At 46.7% G+C, this 19,120-nt stretch overlaps 1 protein-coding gene across 5 annotated transcripts in view; it reads left to right on the top strand.

Annotated features, from left to right (window-relative positions):
• Nucleotides 1-18,646, top strand: part of TSPAN17 (tetraspanin 17) — a 34,296-nt gene extending 15,650 nt beyond the window's left edge. The window contains exons 2-8 of one of the 5 annotated variants that reach the window (XM_060240201.1): nucleotides 8,632-8,682; nucleotides 12,064-12,210; nucleotides 12,928-13,098; nucleotides 14,727-14,852; nucleotides 15,289-15,336; nucleotides 15,769-15,885; nucleotides 17,529-17,825. In XM_060240201.1, coding sequence (XP_060096184.1) covers nucleotides 8,632-8,682; nucleotides 12,064-12,210; nucleotides 12,928-13,098; nucleotides 14,727-14,852; nucleotides 15,289-15,336; nucleotides 15,769-15,885; nucleotides 17,529-17,594 — 726 coding nt within the window. In that variant the 3' untranslated portion in view covers nucleotides 17,595-17,825. Of the gene's footprint in view, nucleotides 1-8,631; nucleotides 8,683-12,063; nucleotides 12,211-12,927; nucleotides 13,099-14,726; nucleotides 14,853-15,288; nucleotides 15,337-15,768; nucleotides 15,886-17,528 lie in introns of all 5 variants that reach the window. The other 4 variants (XM_060240199.1, XM_060240204.1, XM_060240202.1 and 1 more) reach the window with 4 other exon arrangements.
• Nucleotides 18,647-19,120: the final 474 nt, after the last annotated feature.

Here is a 19,120-nt window from a genome sequence, read left to right as displayed (position 1 = left end):
ATAGACCCAAGAAGGCTGAGTGCAGGCAGCTCTGCCACCGCCCTGCCCCTAGTGTCCCTTCCCTGCTGCCACCTGCCCGCCCACAGCACTTCTGGTAGGTGGTGAGGTGGAGGAGGGCAGCAGAGAGGAGGGTGGCAAGGGTGAGTGTGGTGGCAGGGAGGGAGTATCCTAGGTGGCTGCCTACCTGGGCTACTGGGATGCTCTGGCCCTGGTAGTAGTACCATCTATTATCCATGGGGCTTTTTTGGTAGGAAAAGCCCAGCAGGAACTCATTTGCATATGAAGTCATACCCCCTAATGTCACCATTGTTGCACACAGGGCTTTTTTTGAAGAAGCAGCTCAGCAGGAACTCATTTGCATATTAGGCCACACCCCGACACCAAGCCAGCTGGAACTGCATTCCTGTGAATTCCTACTAAAAAAAAGTCTGGATTAGCCATGATGGCTAAAAGGAAACTCTATACCTCTCATATCCTGTTACTGGTGTGTGTGTGTGTTGGTGGCCTCTCCAAGCTTGTAGGCCTTTCAGAGGTATCTAGTTGGCATTGCAAGTCTGCAGAAACAGGATGCTAGATCTTTAGTCTATTCTAGCAGTGCTCTTCACGTGCTGCTAATTTTATTTTGTTGCCCATGCTTCCCCCGCCCCCCAAGGTTGCAGTGGGACCAAAGGAGTGGACAAGGTTCTTGCAGGCAATGATGACCAAATCTGCCACATTCAGTTTTGTGAGTTGTAGTTACAGTTGATCTGTAAGACTGTCTGGCTTATATTTTAATCAGGAATTTTCTTTGCTAATTGCTGGCTCCATTGCATGTTCAAGGCATACAAGCAAAGGCGTGCCAAGCTCCAGATGCAGCCAGCCTGTCCTGAAAGTAATTGCTTTATTTTCTGTCTGCTAGAGCTGTTTCAAGGGTTTCGCCTTCTGGAATGAAGTTGCTGAAAATTTGGTAGAGTTTGGAGGAACTGATTCTGCATGAGAATAATTCTGTAATTTTTGGTATATTTGTAATACAGAAAGAGAATGGCAGGATTTCCTGACTGTATTTTATACAATGTTGACATTCTTCTAGCACTTTTACCTTTTCCTATAGGGAGGGCTTTGCCCCGTGGTGCAGAGTGTTAAAACTGCAGTACTGCAGTCCTAAGCTGCGACCTGAGTTTTCAGGTAGCCAGCTCGAGGTTGACTCAGGTAAAATGAGTACCCAGCTTGCTGGGGGGAAAGTGTAGATGACTGGGGAAGGCAATGGCAAACCACCCTGTAAAAAGTCTGCCGTGAAAACGTTGTGAAAGCAATGTCACCCCAGAGGCAGAAACGACTGGTGCTTGCACAGGAGACCTTTCCTTTCCTTGCTTCCTTATCATAACGTTGTCTTGGGGGAAAAGATATTTTCTCTGCACCTAGCCTTCAGCAAGAGTTGTTCCAGTGTTAGAACAGCAGTACTGCAGTTGCTTACAGATTATTGCAGAAATTCTTGCTCAGTTCTTACTGGGTAACCTTGGGCCAGTTTCTGGTTGTGATCAGATGGGCTTTGTGGCCTACCATAGCCAACCCCCCTCCCCCCCCCCGATTTAATGAGTGCAATCACACACACACACACACACATGTTCCCCATGGCCCGCTTGTCCTTACCTCATTGTAGGACAATTCCCATATGAATTAAATAGCCACCAGGAACTTCCCAGTGGCAAAGTCTTTGTTGTGCCTCCGTTGCGCATTTCCAGCTGTGTGATCACTCTGCTGTCTGATCACCACGGCATGTCTCAACTAGGGATGTGCATTCGGTTCGGCTGAACCGTATTTACAGCCGAATCAGCACTGATTCGGCTGGATGCGGAATAGGCTGCAGCCGATCCCCATAGGCGCCCATTATACGGCAGCCGAATACGGCTCGCCGTATACTTACGAATAGCTATTCGTAAGTATACGGCTGTCAATTCAAAAGGCGGCAAAGTAGCTTCTGCAGCTTCAAAGGAGCTGCTTGCCTACTTTCGCGCCTTTAGTGGCCTCTTCCCGCCTCTCCCTGGGATCAGGGAGGGGGGGAGGGGGAAGAGGAGCCCCAGCAGCCAATCCAAAGCATGCATTTGCAAAATGTATTGCAAATGCATGCTTTGAAGGGCTTTTTAAGGAGTCTTCCTTCCTGGCTGGACTGACTCCTCCATTGCTGCTGTGTGACAGTGTGTGTGAGAGATTGTGCAAAGGGCTGGCTGGCCCTTGGCTTAAGCTGCTGCCTGCAGCTCTCTCACACAGCCTTACCAGACTTCCCTGGACTAGAGAAGACAAGGTAAGACACTCTTGGGGTTCTTGTTTTTATTTATTGTTGGTAAAAGGACTTTTTTTTAAGACTTAGAGTCCCTTTACTTATCCAGATTTGGGTGGTGGTGGTGGTGGGGTAGCTTATTTGGGGGTTTCTGCTTGGGGAGGGGGCCTGGGGTGGGGGTGGTTGCCAATTTGCCCATATCTTAATTTAGTGAGAGGACTTTTAAAAGTGCAGTGTCCTTTTACTTCTCCTGATTTGGGTGGCTTGGATTTCTTGGGGTTAGGGTGAAGGGGTTTTTTGGGGGGGAGGGGTTGGCAAAGTTCCTGTATTATTAAAAGTTATTTTTTTACTGTTCTAAAAGTATTCAGTGTTTGATTTGTTGCTGCTGTGTTGTGCTGCTGCTGTTACTCTTTTCTTTGGGTTCTTGGGGGGGGGGGGGGTGTGCTGTTTGGCCTAATTTCCATTGTTTAAAAGGCCATTTCCCCCCTTTTCCTGGTTCTGGTTTTAGGGGGGGGTGTTGTTGACTTATTTGGCCTGAGCTTTCTTGTTGGTGAAAAGGCCACTTTTTTAACACTTGGCCTTTTGTGATTCTGCTGGTTTTGTTTTGTTTTGTTTTTAAATTGCCTCTGGTTGGTGTGGGGATTGGTGAGGGTGTGTGTGGGCTGTGTCACTTTCTTGTTTTTATAGAGTAGATTGTGTGTTCTGTGGCAGGGAAGCTGGCACCTGGGTGAGAGACCCAGAACCAGCAAGTTTGTTGTGGTTGGCCAGCTCTCCCTGTGTTGTTTAGGGCAGGGCTGGAGAGCTGGCATCTGTAGATTGTGTGTTCTGTGGCAGGGAAGCTGGCACCTGGGTGAGAGACCCAGAACCAGCAGGTTTGTTGTGGTTGGCCAGCTCTCCCCGTGTTGTTTGGGGCAGGGCTGGAGAGCTGGCATCTGTACATTGTGTGTTCTGTAGCAGGGAAGCTGGCACCTGGGTGAGAGACCCAGAACCAGCAGGTTTGTTGTGGTTGGCCAGCTCTCCCCATGTTGTTTGGGGCAGGGCTGGAGAGCTGGCATCTGTAGATTGTGTGTTCTGTGGCAGGGAAGCTGGCACCTGGGTGAGAGACCCAGAACCAGCAGGTTTGTTGTGGTTGGCCAGCTCTCCCTGTGTTGTTTGGGGCAGGGCTGGAGAGCTGGCATCTGGGTTTGCTGCAGCCAGGTCTGCAGAGCAGACCTTGAGCAGATTGTGTTTTGTGTGGCAGTGACGTTGGCAACTGGGTTTTATATTGCTTCCAGGCCTGCCCTGCAGGGTTCATAGAGTAGATAGAGGGATGTAGTGCATTTGGGTCCTATAGAGATTCTCTGATGTGGTTAGGTTTGGCTTTGGGTGCCCCAGGAATTGGACCCCCTGGTCCAGTTTTTTTTTGGCCTTGTGGGTTTTGTGTGGGACAGTGCCCTGAAGCTGCACAGCAGTTTGGGGGGCTCTCCTCAAAACCCCCTGCTCCCCAGAGCCACTTTCCCCACGACAATTACAGTGAGGAAGTGGCTAATTGGGCTTTCCCCATCATTGTTAGCAATGGGCCTTTTGGGGAGCCCAAAGACAGGGACCCCCTGGCCCAATCTTTTTGGGACTTGGGGGGGTTGGAGGGGAGAGTCCCCTGCAGGTCCCCTGCAAATTTGGGGGCTCTCCCTCAAACCCCCTGCCCCCCAGTAGCCTCTAATTATGCCCTATGTTGCCATTGATTTCAATGGCCCATAGGGTATAATGATGGAATAGGGGCACCCTCTTTGGGTGCCCCTGGAATGGGATCCCCTGGCCCAATCTTTTTGGGACTTGGGGGGGTTGGAGGGGAGAGTCCCCTGCAGGTCCCCTGCAAATTTGGGGGCTCTATCTCAAACCCCCTCCCCTCCATGCGGCTTCAAATACACCCTATTTGCCATTGATTTCAGTGGCCCATAGGGTATAATAGGGCCGTATATTCGGTAATAGCCGTGCATCTACCGTATATGCGGCTATTCCGAATGCGGTATTCAGGAGTATACGGGGATTCCGAATTCCCCCCCCCCCCCGTATACTTCCGAATCCGTGTCAATCCGAATTTTTTTTTTTTTTTGCACATCCCTAGTCTCAACCTGGATCAGCCACGGTGACAACCGGCTTGTCTGATCCCAACCACTGTCTTAGCATAATCTACCTCGCAGACCTGTGGATAATGTGGAGGAGGGAAAACCATGTAAGCTGCTTTGAGCTCTTTGGAGAAAAGGCAGAATAAAAATATGGTAGACATAATGAAATGCTGTTCCTTTGCTTGGGTCATCATAGCACAGCTGAGGTAGATGCAGCCAAAGCAGCAGAGTCTGTTTAGCAGTGGCATTGCATTGTGTCCTCTTTTGATGGAGCTGGTATCCATACCATTATGTTGCATTATCTCAGCAACTCATGTCCTCCCAGGTGAGAAGCAAGTGGCATAAAAAGAGGGTAAAGTTTAATTTTTAGGCAGGGGAAGAACTCTGATCACTGCTGCTGCTGTTTCTGGAATGTCCGACGCCTACCGTGGGAACAGAGTGACCATTGTCTACCCTGTGCTAGGCTTCTAGTGGCTCCAGGCGCCCTGTCTTCAGCCTTCTGTTTCTCAGTGCTGGCTAGATAGGGACCATGTTCAGGGAGTGTGTGCATTTGTGTCAAGCTGATGGAGTTAGAAAACTATGGCGTCTCAATTTGATATATTGTGCAGTCAGGATGGAAAACACTGGCCTTGTAAGCTTGATCAAAGAAAGAGGGATTGTGCCTTTGTTAAAAGAGTCTTGCTTGTCACTAGGAGTGGTGATTCTGTGGGTACCGGCAGAATCAGGGGACAGTCTGCCCTTGATTCACTTTCTGGTCAGAGGGAAACAGCATTAGTAGAGGGATCAAGAAATCTTAAAACCTTGCAGGCCTTGGTTGGATCAGAACTGCAACATGATCTACAGAATTAGGTAGCCACTGTTGTGAGAATCTTATTCCATCCTCCTGTGTGTGCACACATGTTAAGTACCGTCAATTCACTTCCAATTTGTGGTGACCCGTGAATTAATAAATTCCAAAATGTCCTATCACTAGCAGCCTTGCTCAGGTCTTGCAAATCCATCTCATGTTGGGTCTTCCTCTTTTCCTGTTGTGTTCAACTTTTCCTAGCATTATTATCTTCCTTAATAATATCTCTGGTTTCTACCCATGATTCTTCCAGTTTGCACTCAGTTGAACTTAGTAATGCAAATATGTTTTTTACATGGTCTTTAAACTCTTCAGGAATGTTGCTTAGGTTGTATTTTTGCATTATGAATGAGAGCCAGTTTGGTGTAGTGGTTAAGTGTGAGGACACTTATCTGGGAGAACTGAGTTTGATTCCCCACTCCTCCACATACACCTGCTGGAATGGCCTTGGGTCAGCCATAGCTTTCATAGGAGTTGTCCTTGAAAAGGCAGCTTCTGTGAGAGCTCTCTTAGCCCAACCATCTCACAGGGCGTCTGTTGTGGGGGAAGAAGAAAAAGGAGATTGTAAGCCGCTATGAGACTCTGATTCAGAGAGAAGGGCAGGGCATAAATCTGCAGTCTTCTTCTTATTTAGTATTTTTCCTGTTTTATTCTAATTTTTCCTAGTGGCATGCATGCTCTGTACCATAATCAGCTCCTGGTCTTGTTTTAGTGGAAAGAATAGAGCTTCTCCACCTTCTGCTTCCAATTATGTAATCAATTTTATTTCTGTATTGGCCCTCCGATGATGTCCATGTATATAATCATGTGTTTGGTTGCCTTAAACATGTGTTGGCAATGGACAAATTATTGTCTTCACAGAATTCTGTGAGTCACTCAGCTGCTTCATTTTATGCTCCTAGCCCAAATCTTCCAGCAATATTTGATCCTGCTTTATTTCCTACTTTTGCATTTAAATCACCTGTGATTATAAGCACATCTTTAGGTGTGTGATCAGTTTCTTCCTGGACACTTGCATAAAAGCTTTCAATTTCTTCCTCATCAGCATCTGTAGTTGGGGTGTAAATTTGAATGATGATTGTGTTGGTGGTTATGTCCATGAAGTCATATTAATATTATTTGTTCAAACTTTGTATTATAGTGTAAGACAAAATGCCCTCAAAAGAGGTTGGGGAATTGACAGGTGGGTAACGTTGGCTCAAAAGGACGAAGAATCTATATATACAGGATTCAACTTCTAGAAATTCTTGCTAAATTTACAGAGGACACTAATTAAGTAAAACAATTATGATTTTATTACAGAAAAATATAGAACACACATACAAGATAATGGATACATATAACATACATACAGATCTAATAAAAATAGAGAGAAATATATAGAGGTAACATAAGGATGGACAAATAGGGTGATAATTACCAATCGTAGTCTTCGAGGAAGGCTCCAATGGCGACAACCTAGGGAGATGGGGGAAGGGACCCTCAACTGATCAGGAATCGGGAGCATATCTAAACAGCAGGACTGGGTACTGTCAGATGCACCCCTGTGGGGAGTTGGGCCAGAGGTTATAAGGTCTACCTTGAGCCCTTAGGGGATAGGAGGGGCAGGGGCAGATGACAGGTGGTCAGCTGGTATGTGACCTCAGAAAAAGGGGAGGCTCCACAATGACCATAAGGGCTGGACTTGTGCGGTGGCCAATGGCTAGTTTATTAGGGACACCTGATTGAGTACCCATATCCAGCCAATGAGCGGACCTAGCCCTAGTTACCTGATTGGGCTTCCAGGTAACAATAGGCAAAAAGGGGGAGGCTCCAGGGTGACCATTAGGTTAAAGAATGGGTGAGGGTATTGGGGTGGAAGTGATTAACAAGCTATCAAACTTATCTATAAGTGACAATAGAGAGTCAAACTGATACCTAAGGTGACACCCGATTTATACAATAACTATGGCCCTGAGTGAAGCTGTTCTTCCTCTTCTTTACTCCTCTGCTGGCACCATCTTTTGTCTTGGATTCCGTTGGACAAAAGCTTAGGCAGTTTGGCAGGATCCACACTTAAGATAAGCTTGATTGCCTTATGCATAAGTGACAGCTGTTGAGTACGTAAGCCTCTTGCTTCGCTGTCATGGAGTCTGGCACTGCAGAAAGATAGTTGCTGATGATGTTAGCCTACCAACCTGGCTTTCCTGGTTAAGGCTGGAAGCTGCTTGCCCGGACAGTTCCTGGCGGCGCAACTTCTTTCACTGCAACGGCCAAGATGGTGCGTGCACAGAGTGGCTGGAAACCCATCTGTCCTCCTGGCTAGCACTCTTCCAGCAACATGGAGTGCTGCTGCAACGCTGTGGCTATTAATACTCACATAAGTCTCTTACACTCTGGTAGACAAAACCCACGCTTCCCTGGCAGATGTGTGTGAGTTGAATCTCCAGGCATCCTAGCAACCAAACGGGTGATTATGATGTCTGTATATTACAGGAATTAGGGGTCTTTTTCTCACAATAGCCCCTGACTACTTGCGCTACATCCTGCTTCACTATTAGAACAACTCTTTTTCTTCTGTGTTTGTTATTTCCAGAGTAGGACTATTTTGTAATGTTCTGACTGAAAATGCCCTCATCCAGTCCACTTTAGTTTGCTCACTCCTAGGATTGTGATGTTTAAATGTTCCATTCTCATTTTACAATTTTGAGCTTATCCTGATTCGTACTTCTCACATTCCGTATTCCTATTATATGCGTCAAACAACTTTGGACTTTCCTTTTGCATTCATGTCAAAAACTGAATGTCCTTTCTGTTTTAGTCCAATTGTGTCATTAAGAATAGCACTATTCATAGCTGTCCTCAGCTTTTTCCCAGTGGTTGATTGAGTGCCATCTGTCTTCGCACTATGCCTTTTTTCATTTTGGATTGTCTCACATAGGGTTTTTGAGATAAGAGTTGGTCAGACATGTACTGAGGCTCCTTCCCCTGATCATGCCATGGGACCAGACCTTTAGGTTTCAGTTAGTTGGAGTGCTAGGAGAGGACTTGCATGCGGTGGATGGTGGGTGGAAACGGTGCTAGAGGGGTTGGCATTTTGGAGATGCCCATTGTTGCACTACCCTGGACAGGGGCAGAGGAATACTAACTCCTTGTTAGTTCTCTCCCCAGGGTTTGAACCACACTGATGCAGATAAACTCAGATATATCCTTTAAAGAGGTAGATCCTTTCTGATTCTGTGAGGGAAGGTCCCAGGATGAAGGATGTTACCAGGACCATTGGTCAAATATCTCATCTGCGTGTGCAGTACCTGGCAGAAGTCTTTGTTTGTGAGGAAAGTTTATTGTACAGAAGATGCCTTTAGAGCATGAGTAGGGCATCATGTCTTGTGTGGCTTCTGCTTGCCACACCCTGCCTGACTGTGATCTTCCCTCTTTTGCAGTTGCTGGGAGCTGCCTTCCTGGCCATTGGTCTGTGGGCATGGGCAGAAAAGGTGAGTGTTGCCAGGACCTCAAGCATCTTAAGGGGAATGGTCTGGTTGGTACTTGTAATGTAACACTCAAAAGTATGGGTGAGTTTGCTGATTCCCCCCCCCCCCTCACAAATAGCATGTGAAAATGCTGCTTGTTTGGTTATTAGATGCTTGAACCCAACAACGCCCTGCATTATGACTGGTTCTCCATGTAGCCTTGAGTAGTCTTAAGGGGGAGCACATTAAAAAGTAGACCGCTGATCCTGTTCTGTCCAACTAGTTCATCCCCGATCAACATTCCTTAGAAACACTAGCTCTTGGGATGGAAGAAGTTCAGGCTCATATAAGAAAATGGACGAGGACATAAAAATGCAGACATGTAATAATCCGAAACCCACCTAAGTGGAAGTAAGTTCCATTGTAATCAGCAGAGCCAGTTTCCAAGTGAAATGTCTTTTGGATTGGGGTGCCAGCATATACCGCTTTCCAAGCCAGGATTCTTTATCAGCAGTGCAGTGAGCGTGCATACAAATCAATAACCTGCATCACCTAGAGATGACTTGCATGTGCAAATGAGCCATCCACCAGAGATCTGCAGCCATAGGCAGAACTTCCGCATGACTTTGCATCGCCTCCAGTACTGTGCTTTTCAGGTGGGTCAGCTGCAGGCCATCAACTCTTGTGAAATCAGGTTATGCATGTGCATATGTGAACTCGTCCTATATGAAAGTGTTGCCGTTCAATGATGTCTGCTTCTGTTTGGACCCCTACGCCCTTCTGTCATGGGCTCTTTTATCCATTCACAACACCTCTTTTCCTTGATTACATCACTCTTGTTGTGTTTGGTTCAGCAGGAAGGCTACCATGCCCTTCCCTCCCTCTGTCAATTAGGCATGTATGCAGGCTGCCTGGTTTTCTTTTTGTCCTTTTCTCTTGACCCCTAAATATTAATCTAAGTGACATTTACATTGGATACCACAGCACATACAGCAGAATGAATGTTGCCCTGTGAACAAAGAGAAATCCAAGCCTTCTGACTCACAAGTTCTGGGTCATAATACCTAATTGAAGAAAGTTCTGTACAATGCTTGGGGGAGTTCTTGCTGGGAAATGGTTTGGTGGAGGTGTTCTTCATTCCATGGTGGTGGGAGCATAGCAGAAGTAGCAGAGCATTGGGGTCACCTAGCATCTATGATGTATATTAGTCTTTGGGAAGTCCCAGGTACCTTGAAGACATAAGTGTTGTAAGAGTTCAGTACCAGTATTTTTTTTTTTTTTTAAAAAGACTTGCATGACCAGGATCCATCTTGTCATCAACTACTCCATGCTTCCTCGATTGGTATAATGAGCAAGGGTGGAATTCTAGCAGGAGCTCCTTTGCATATTACATACCCCTGATGTAGCCAATCCTTCAAGAGCTTACAAAATAGAGCCTTGTAAGCTCTTGGAGGATTGGCCATATCAGGGGTGTATGGCCTAATATGCAAAGGAGTTCCTGCTAGAATTCCACCCCTGAAAATGAGTACCCAGCTTGCTGGGGGTAAAGTGTAGATGACTGGGGAAGGCAATGGCAAACCATCCCGTCTGCCATGAAAACGTCATGAAGCAAAATCATCCCAGAGTAGGAAATGATTGGTGTTTGCACCTTTACTTTTACCACCACCTAGTGGTGCATAACACTAAAAGAGTTAGAACTTAAGGTTGCCAGGCAATCTTTGGATCTTCTGGCTATACCACACACAGTGCCATATGATAATAATAATTATTAATCATTATCACTACAAGATCTAACCTATTTTGGCTCTGTAATTGGACAGACCAGGTTCAGCCTCTCCCTAAGAGCAGCCAGTGAGGGTTGACGGAATGTTGAAGGGGGGCAACTTGAAAAACAGGTGGAAAAATGACAGGGAGTTGGAAGTAGAAAAGTAGACAGCTTAAGTGCTGTGAAAAGGGAAGTTCCGATAAGAGTATAACTGCAGAAGGGCTGCTTAAAGCAAGCTGAAAATAGTTAAATTGTAACCAAGGGATCTTAGTTGTAGAAATAGGACTTCAGTTCAAGAGACCAGTAGAAATGAAACAATGTTTTGTATACTTTACTTTTCTCAGTGTATGTTTATATCCAGGGGTCGTTTTGTAGAAAAATAGGTGGTGGAGCTCATCCAGGGACTGTTATGCAGCTGCACCTACTATTCAATGGACAAGGTGGGGAGGAGGAGGTGGAACTCTCAGAAAGGTTCAGGAGCTGTGCTCCTGTGAGCTCCTGCTGAATCCGAAGCCTGTTTATATCATAAATAAAAGTCTTTTGTTTGATTAACCCTGGGAGCTGCGTATTTGTGGGGAAAGAACTTCACACACACACACAATTTAACACCTTAGTTGATATTTATATTATAGGATATGAATAAATGGTGGCAGCCAGTGATTGGAACAGTGTTTGAGCCCCAGCCCCAATAGCTCTGTATAAGTGAGGGCTGATTATTAAATGGGGCTGGGTACCCTGTGCGTGGATGCCTCTGGGAGTGAGAGAGAGGACCCGAGATGTGAGATAGTCATGATTCTCTGTAGATTTTAAAAGAGACAAGAAGGGTGACAGGTGTGACATCCTGACCTACATGTATAACCGTAACCTGAAGAAGAGGTTGTAGAGGGTAGTAGGCATGTGTAAGCGGAGAAGACGTGTCACAGGCTCCTGGCCTCGTAAGCAGCAAAAGTTGTAGGACTGGGAGCTTACTGCTAATATAACTTGTTCAGTATCCGTGGTGCTGCATTTTCCCTGCTTTCCCTTTCTTCATTCTCAGTTTGGTATACAGAAAGTGCAGAGATGCCCATATACGCTGCATCCTGAAGCCTCCCACCCCTACCTCCTGCCAGGGTGGGGTTCCCTCTCCTCTCCTGATTCCAGCTGTTGCTGCCAGCCATTTCCCATCTGAGAGCTGCTGCAGTCTGATAGCTGTGTGTACTCATGATCATATAACATCAGAAGAGGGCTGGATTGTTGGGGGGGGGGGGGGGTTTGGCAGATTTGTGATCCAGATGACAGTAAAACAAAAAAGAAAAGACCAAATAAACCACCAATCTTGTAAAACAATGTAACTTCTAAATCAATCCATAAAGCCATAACTAAAAGCAGCAGGTACCTAAGGGCATAATAATCACATTCCGGTGCAGCAAGCGAAAGCATGTATGAAGCAGAAGAAACACAACCAGGCAGAAATAGAAAGCAGAGAATGAGAGCAGCAAAAGGGTAGAGATGTGACATGTGAAGCCTCAGAGCAGCGAGCCCAGGTCAGGCCAGTGGTGTCTGGTCCTTTGGGTGAGGCTAGACGTTAGCTGCAAGGGTCTTTGGCTGCCAAACGGAGTTCAGTCACCTCTTCTTCACCCTCAGCTCCCTTCTGTCCACAGGGTGTGCTTTCCAATCTGTCGTCCATCACAGACTTGGGTGGCTTTGACCCCGTCTGGCTGTTCCTTGTGGTTGGAGGGGTGATGTTCGTGCTGGGCTTCGCGGGCTGCATCGGAGCCTTGAGGGAGAATACGTTCCTCCTCAAGTTTGTAAGTCTCTTTCTTCCTGGAGGGTGGATATATGGTGGACGTCTCTTGTTTGAATCTTAGTGTAGCTGTGAGCTCATTGTGGATTTAAACAAGTGGCTCTCTTTTTCAGCCTCACTCCCTCACTTATAGTACTGCTGGCTTAGACAGGAATGTTTCAATCCAGCCTTGCTAGGCTGGGGTGGGGTGGGCTAAGGCAGTGGTTTAAAGGAGAGCCACACCTGCACATAGAAGATTGTGGGTTTTCCTTGGCAGCACAGAAAGGATTAGGGCAAACTTGGGGTGGCAATCAGGATTTAGTGCTTAAAATGGAAGAAGTACATTAATATTCTTGGATGCAAGGGGAGTGGAATGTAGAATGAAGGGCAGGATAGGACTGTACATATTCTGTTCCTGGTGCTATTGCAGTTTGTTTTATGACTTTCCTGCCAGACTCAGAGTAAACACTGTAATGATTTCTTTCCACTGCTGTGGAGGGAATGCCTCTTCACAGAAGAAGTGGGCAAGATGAGTGGTCATTATTCAGGTTGTATGTTTGATATTGCTGTGACTTTGAGATGCCACAGCTTTTTCATCCATGCACTTTCCCCATGGGCTGTGGATGCCCAGTCAGTGTAAAGGTGATTCTTATCCTGCTGCAGAATGGACCCGTGGTTTTCACTGATACGCTTGGACTACTTGGACACCCAGGGTCTCTCCCTATATCTGATTTCCTCTCAGTTCTCAGTGTTCCTGGGGCTTATATTTTTCCTGGAACTGACAGCCGGTGTCTTGGCCTTCATCTTCAAAGACTGGATCAAAGACCAGCTAAACTTCTTCATCAACAATAACGTCAAGGCCTACCGTGATGACATTGACCTGCAGAACCTCATTGACTTTGCTCAGGAATATGTGAGTTATGCAGATTACCTTGAGCTCCATGCCCTTCGCCCTGTTCAGAAAGCCCCAGCATGTCACAGGGCAGCTTGAGCATCATTCCTCAACATATCCTGAGGCATTCCAGCCAGCATTCTGTAGCTTCTTCAGCTCCACCACCCTCAATGGTCCAAAGGTCTCCTACTCCCATCAGACACCTCCTCCCAGAACCCCTGCATGATGCCACCTCTTCCCAAAACCCATAGTTTCCACAAAGGCTTTTGGGACAACCCCTGCCCTACGGAATGTAAACTTAAGCCAGGCACACTTGAAATGAATTTGTTTTGTGTTATTTATAGTCTCCCTTTCTCACTGAGACTCAAGGTGGATTACATAGCTTAAGTCCCACACAGGATGGAACTTCCCATGAACAGTGCAATAGGATTTGGACTGCAGAAATCTAAAAGCAAGAGAAATCTAAAGCAGAGCTAAAACAGAACATTTAAACATGATGCTACATGGGCAGAGCATACTGCCAGTGGTAGGCATCAATACGGTAGCACAGGCCACAGTACAGTACAGTAGTGTAGGCCACCGTCCCTATTCCTTTACCAGCACAACTTTGTGAACTTTCTGTATATTCTTTTCCTGTTTATCACTTCCTTCCCCCTCCCTGTGTTGACTTCCTTGGATTGTAAGATCCTTGGAGCAGGAATCTGCCATCTTGTGCTCTGCAAAATGTGTTGATGGAGTGATTTGTAATCATAATCCTGGCATGTAAGTGTTAACTTGCCTTCTGAGAGTGGGTGATTGCAAAAGTGTCTCTGAAGATCCTTTCTAGTCCTACATCCTTAGAATTCCAAAATCAGTCAGGTTTGAAAAAGTGTGTGTGTGTGTGTTTTAATGCTTGGTCTCTGTCCCGTCAAGGAATATTTTCTCCAGTATCACTAATGTCTGAAGGCAGCGCTGCTGCTGAATAGGTTGCAGGGAGGCACACTGCTCTAAGCCCTGGGACAGCTCCAGTATGCAAATAACATCTGTAGGAGCACCCTTCACCTGCCTGTTGTTACTCCAGTAATCCCACACTTGTAGTAACTCCCTCTGGTGACGTCCTGTGGGATGAGAAAGGCCCAAATTAGAGGCAACCCTGCCATCTGGTGCCTGATGATGAAACTTCAGGGCTTGTTAAACATCATGGGAACAATGTGACTGATTCCCCACTAGCCTTACCCCACTCTCACTCTCTTCTTCTCTGCGGGGGTTTCTGTCGGATTTTGCACAAGCTGCCCTGAGGCTGCAACTCACTCCACCTCTTTCGCGCAGCAAGCAAGATCCTCTAAAAACTGGTTTGCCCTGCAAAAGAGGCGAAGTGAGTTGCAGCCCCAGGGCAGCTTGTGTGAAATCTGACAGAAGCCCCGTGGAGAAGAGGAGAGTGAGAGCGAGGTAAGGCTAGTGGGGAATCAGCCTGACTTCTCTTCATGTGACTTGTAAAAGGTCAAAATGCCTTGTGGCTCCATGTAGTACTTTTTCCTACATGGGATCTTTCCAGAAAAGTAGGTTCACCAGTTAGGCCAAGTTCTGTACTGTCCATTAGTGTATGTGTTAGTGCTGCTGGAAGATGTGACTTTTGGCTGGATGCATTCTAACAGTGTTTCCCTCTGCAGTGGTCTTGCTGTGGTGCTCACGGGCCGAATGACTGGAACTTCAATATCTACTTCAACTGCACTGACTCCAATCCCAGTCGGGAGCGCTGTGGAGTACCCTTTTCCTGCTGTGTCAAAGATCCTGCGGTGAGGTTCCTTTTGAATGGAAATTGAAGCAAAAAGCATGAGTAATAAGCCACACAATTAACTTCAGAAACCACCAGTCTTAGGATGGGGTGGAGCTTCATATTTTTGCTGGATTCAAATAGCATCTGCTTCTTTGGAGGATACGCTTGAAATTAGACATGTTGAAGTAATTGCCAGACAGCACCTATCCACATTTAGGTTATGCACAGTAGGCCAAATCAATGTATGATCCAGCCCATCCCAGAATGACTGTGTTAGATGGACTGGCATAGCAATATGTGTCCTGGAACTGCCATGGCTGAAGGGCTAGAGGGGTTTGGCTGAGCTGTTTGAGAGGATTTGGGCTGCCAAGAAGAAACTATGAATCTCTTCCAGGGAAGTGGCTGTTGAGTTGCCCAAGATGGCTTGATCAGTTTTGTGTCTGCTCTTTCTCCAGGAGGATGTTCTCAACACCCAGTGTGGCTACGATGTCCGCCTTAAGTTGGTGAGAGCCGGGGGCTGTGGTGGGAGGAGCCGGGGGGATATGCTGGCTGGGCTGTGTGGCCATGAGACAGGGCAGGATGGAGACAGAACAAGGAGTAGTGCAATCCTACATAGAGTTCTCAATCTATCAAGGGCAGTAAGTTTAGAAGAGTGTAACTCTGATTTGGATTGCACCATTAGTGTCCTTGATTAGGCTACATGTCAAGTAATAAGTTAAAAACTAAGCCACCTCCAGGGTTGAGTTTGGGGGTCCAGGTGGGAGTTCAGTTTTGATAGAAGCTACTGTGGGACAGATGGCATTTTGGCCACTGGATGCAGAGGGACTGTCTAGTTTAGTAGTGTTTTATTTCCTAAATGTTCTTTCCTAGCTGTAGAAGGAAGCCCTCCTTGGTGTTTCCAGGGCTGCTCACCTGCTTTCACTCTCCCTTTGCAGGAGCTGGAGCAGCAGACCTTCATCCATACCAAGGGATGTGCTGTCCAGTTCGAGAAATGGCTCCAGGACAACCTCATTGTGGTGGCTGGGACCTTTGTGGGCATTGCCCTGCTCCAGGTATTTTTTCCTGAGATGTTAAGGTTGTTGCTACCTGCGCTGGAATGTGTTTGCAGGGCATGGGATGTCAGTTTTCATAGTAAGAATACTTAGAAGACATCTGGATCCCCACCACCCCAGGATTCAGCATTGCATTAATCTCAAGCAAGACAAAGATTGCTTAGATAAACTTGTTACTCTGTCTGTCTTTCACCCCTGAATTATTTCCAAGGTGAGCTTCACTGGCTCAGTGAAGCTTTTCTGCAACATTTGCCCTTCTGGAATAAGTAAAAAATGGGTTATTGTTGTGGGGGCTGCTGCAGCATTCTGGGTCTTGGCATGGCTCCTTACTGTATCATCCTGCCTTAAGGGCACATTAGAAACAACACCTCAGAAACAGGTGACTGGGCATATGGGTTGTTTCCCTTGCTTTTCTCTTTCCTTAGCTGAGCAGCAAGAAGAGGCAGAAGCTGAAATATATTGGAGGGGGGGCAGTTTCTCCGTCTTCTGGGTACTCACTGACAGGAAGTATTCAGCCAGAAAATATGGTTTCCAGTGCACTGGGTTGGGTCAGAACTAGATCGGAGTTTGGAAATGCATGATCAGATATTTTAAGTTCTCTAAATACACAGCCACAGGGAACACTGATTCAAACCCGTTCCACTCTGCCCTTTTCTGGCCATAAATCAGTTCTCTGGTTGTGCTAGTTACCCCAGAGGGGAAAATATGCTTTCCATAGCATGAGGGAGGGGTTAATTCACATGGAGGAAAGGACTCAAGCTCCACACACACCCCCATGTGCCATGCTTCCCCTATGACTGTTGATTAGAGAACTTGTAAAATATGGGAGATCCAGTCACAGATTATCAGTGGTGTATTTAGCGTGGACTTGCTTTCTCCTTCCATTGTAATATTGTAATTGTCTTGTGTTGAAATCAAAAGGCTATGTCCTCCTGGTCCCAGTTTTATTTGAGCCTTTTGAATATGGGCTGCAATTTTTCTGTATCGTACATTACCCATGTGGGATTTAAACATTAACAGCAGGTGTAATAGGGTGTTCTTGGGCACAGATCCATCAATGGTATTGGGCTCCTCTTCCCCATACAGTTTGTATGCTGGATCATTTGAAGGCAGCCAGTCACACATCAGTAAAGGAGCTGACTATCTAGTGCTTCTTTCACTTAGAGGGCTTGGATTCCTCCCTTTTGACTCCTCTGTTTTGCTACTATTTAGTTAGAACTGCTGCTTTATTGAAATGGGAAAGTTGGTCAGGATTTTACTTTAGCCCCCACCATCTGTGGAAAAAAATCACAAGTAGGGAGCCTCATTAACAGTTTATTAATTTATATCATGTCTGCCTTCCCAATGAAGACCCAAAGCAGGTTACATTGTTCTCCGCGTCTGCATTTTATCCTCACAACAATCACACAGGGAGGTAGATAAGAAACCAACCAATGTCCCTGTGAAGTGGGTTAGGCTGAGAGGGAGTGACAGGCCCAAGGTCACCCAGGGACTTCCATGGCAGAGTGGGGATCTGAATCTGCGTCTCCCAGATCCTAGGCTAACCCTGACATCTGCAAGTGTGTGTGTGAGTGAGTGAGAGAGAGAGGGGGAGCATAAACATGTCTCCTCCCACATGCCTCATCCTCAGCTTTGTCTTTCAGATCTTTGGCATCTGCTTAGCTCAGAATCTAGTGAGTGACATCAATGCCGTGAAAGCCAACTGGTGACACCAGAACGGGGCCTGTGGCCTCTTCCACAGACTCACAGCGCCCTCTGCAGGACTGAAGCCACAATCCCAGCCACCACCACTGGGGGGGATGCTTTGCCATCAAGCTGCTGGGGGTGTGTATATCTATGTGTGTTTGTGGGGAGCAAATGCTACCAGGGTTAATGGCTGCCTGGTGCCCTTCCACAGCTTTCTCTTCTTAGTCGTGGCACGCATACCATGTAAGTTGTGGGTGACAATGTGAATAGTATTTATTCTCTTCAGGGATCCCTCCACCCCTGGTGTGATCTGTGGAGCCAGGGAGCTGGCAGCACCTGCATACCAGAGGCACATGGAGCCAAACTGAGATAGAGGCTGCTCTGGATTCTGTAGGTTGCCTCCGAAATCCCCTGTTGATGAGACATGGCCCTTGTGGCTTTCCATTAGGAATTTGGCTGGACTGTTTATCCTGTCTGGAGCAGCCCCAGTTCTCCTGCCCTCCCTTTCCCTCTACTTGAAATTTCTGAGCTGCTCACCCAATGTGGCTCAGGCCTGCTCACTGTCTGGGGATTGGGACAGGGGAATGTAAGGCTGGGCTCCCTTGTTCAAATGGAGAGTGAATGTTCCTGTCCTATCCTGGGATCACAGTGCTAGCCTCTGCTTTTCCTGTCTTGGGAGCTGGGATCAAGCCAGAAGGGGTTCTACAGGACAAGATGCTGCTGTACCTTATTTACCATAGCAACCCTCCACTGCACCTGCTGGGTTATTCCTCCTCTTCAAGATGGGGTGGAATGTGCCCAGATGGAGCTGAGCATGGGGCCATCCACACTTCCCTACTGAGAGAGAGAGAGTACAGAAATCTGTGTGAAAGCCACTTTGGGCAAAAAACCTAAATGTGACACTATAAAAAAGAGATGAAAAAAGGCTCTGAACAGATGGTAATGCTCATATGTGTATTTGAACGAGAAAGACTATGTGTATGTTTGTATGTGCGTGTGACTAATTGGAGCATCCATTTCCTTGTGTGAGAAATTGGCAGTCCATTTGTGGTACTGTTTTTGATGCATCTCTTTATCATGGCCGGAGGAGGTGGGGTAGACAGCCTAAAGTCCAGCTTGAACAAGCATGATGTCTTTCCTTGGAACTGTCCCTTGGCCTCTTGCTTCATGGACCAGCAGGAAACATTGCTTTGGCAAATGGCAACAAAGGACTTTTGTGCCTAGGGCCTTGTCTATGCTTCTGGCTTGGTTCTTCTCTCTCTTGGATGGGATTCTGCCCTGCTCCCCTGGATCTTGCTGCTAACAGGACTGATCGGATCGTATGGGAGTCTGTGACCTGCTGTGCCCAATAAAGCAACCCCAACCAAATGGTTGTTGTGTTTGGTTTTTATATTCCCAACAATCAGGCTAGAGTGTGTGTATTTCTGTTGATGCAGGGGAATGCTTTACTTTCTGAACCACAACTTGTCCTCTCTTGATGTGATTTCCTTGTTGCATAAGATGGATATATGTATTCATCTTTCCCTCTCCTCATTTGGTTTTAATGGGC

The sequence above is a fragment of the Heteronotia binoei genome, chromosome 5, assembly GCF_032191835.1.
Source record: "Heteronotia binoei isolate CCM8104 ecotype False Entrance Well chromosome 5, APGP_CSIRO_Hbin_v1, whole genome shotgun sequence".
Lineage (NCBI taxonomy): Eukaryota > Metazoa > Chordata > Lepidosauria > Squamata > Gekkonidae > Heteronotia > Heteronotia binoei.
Note: the sequence above shows the minus strand (reverse complement) of the source record. Positions and strands in the feature narration are given on the sequence as shown.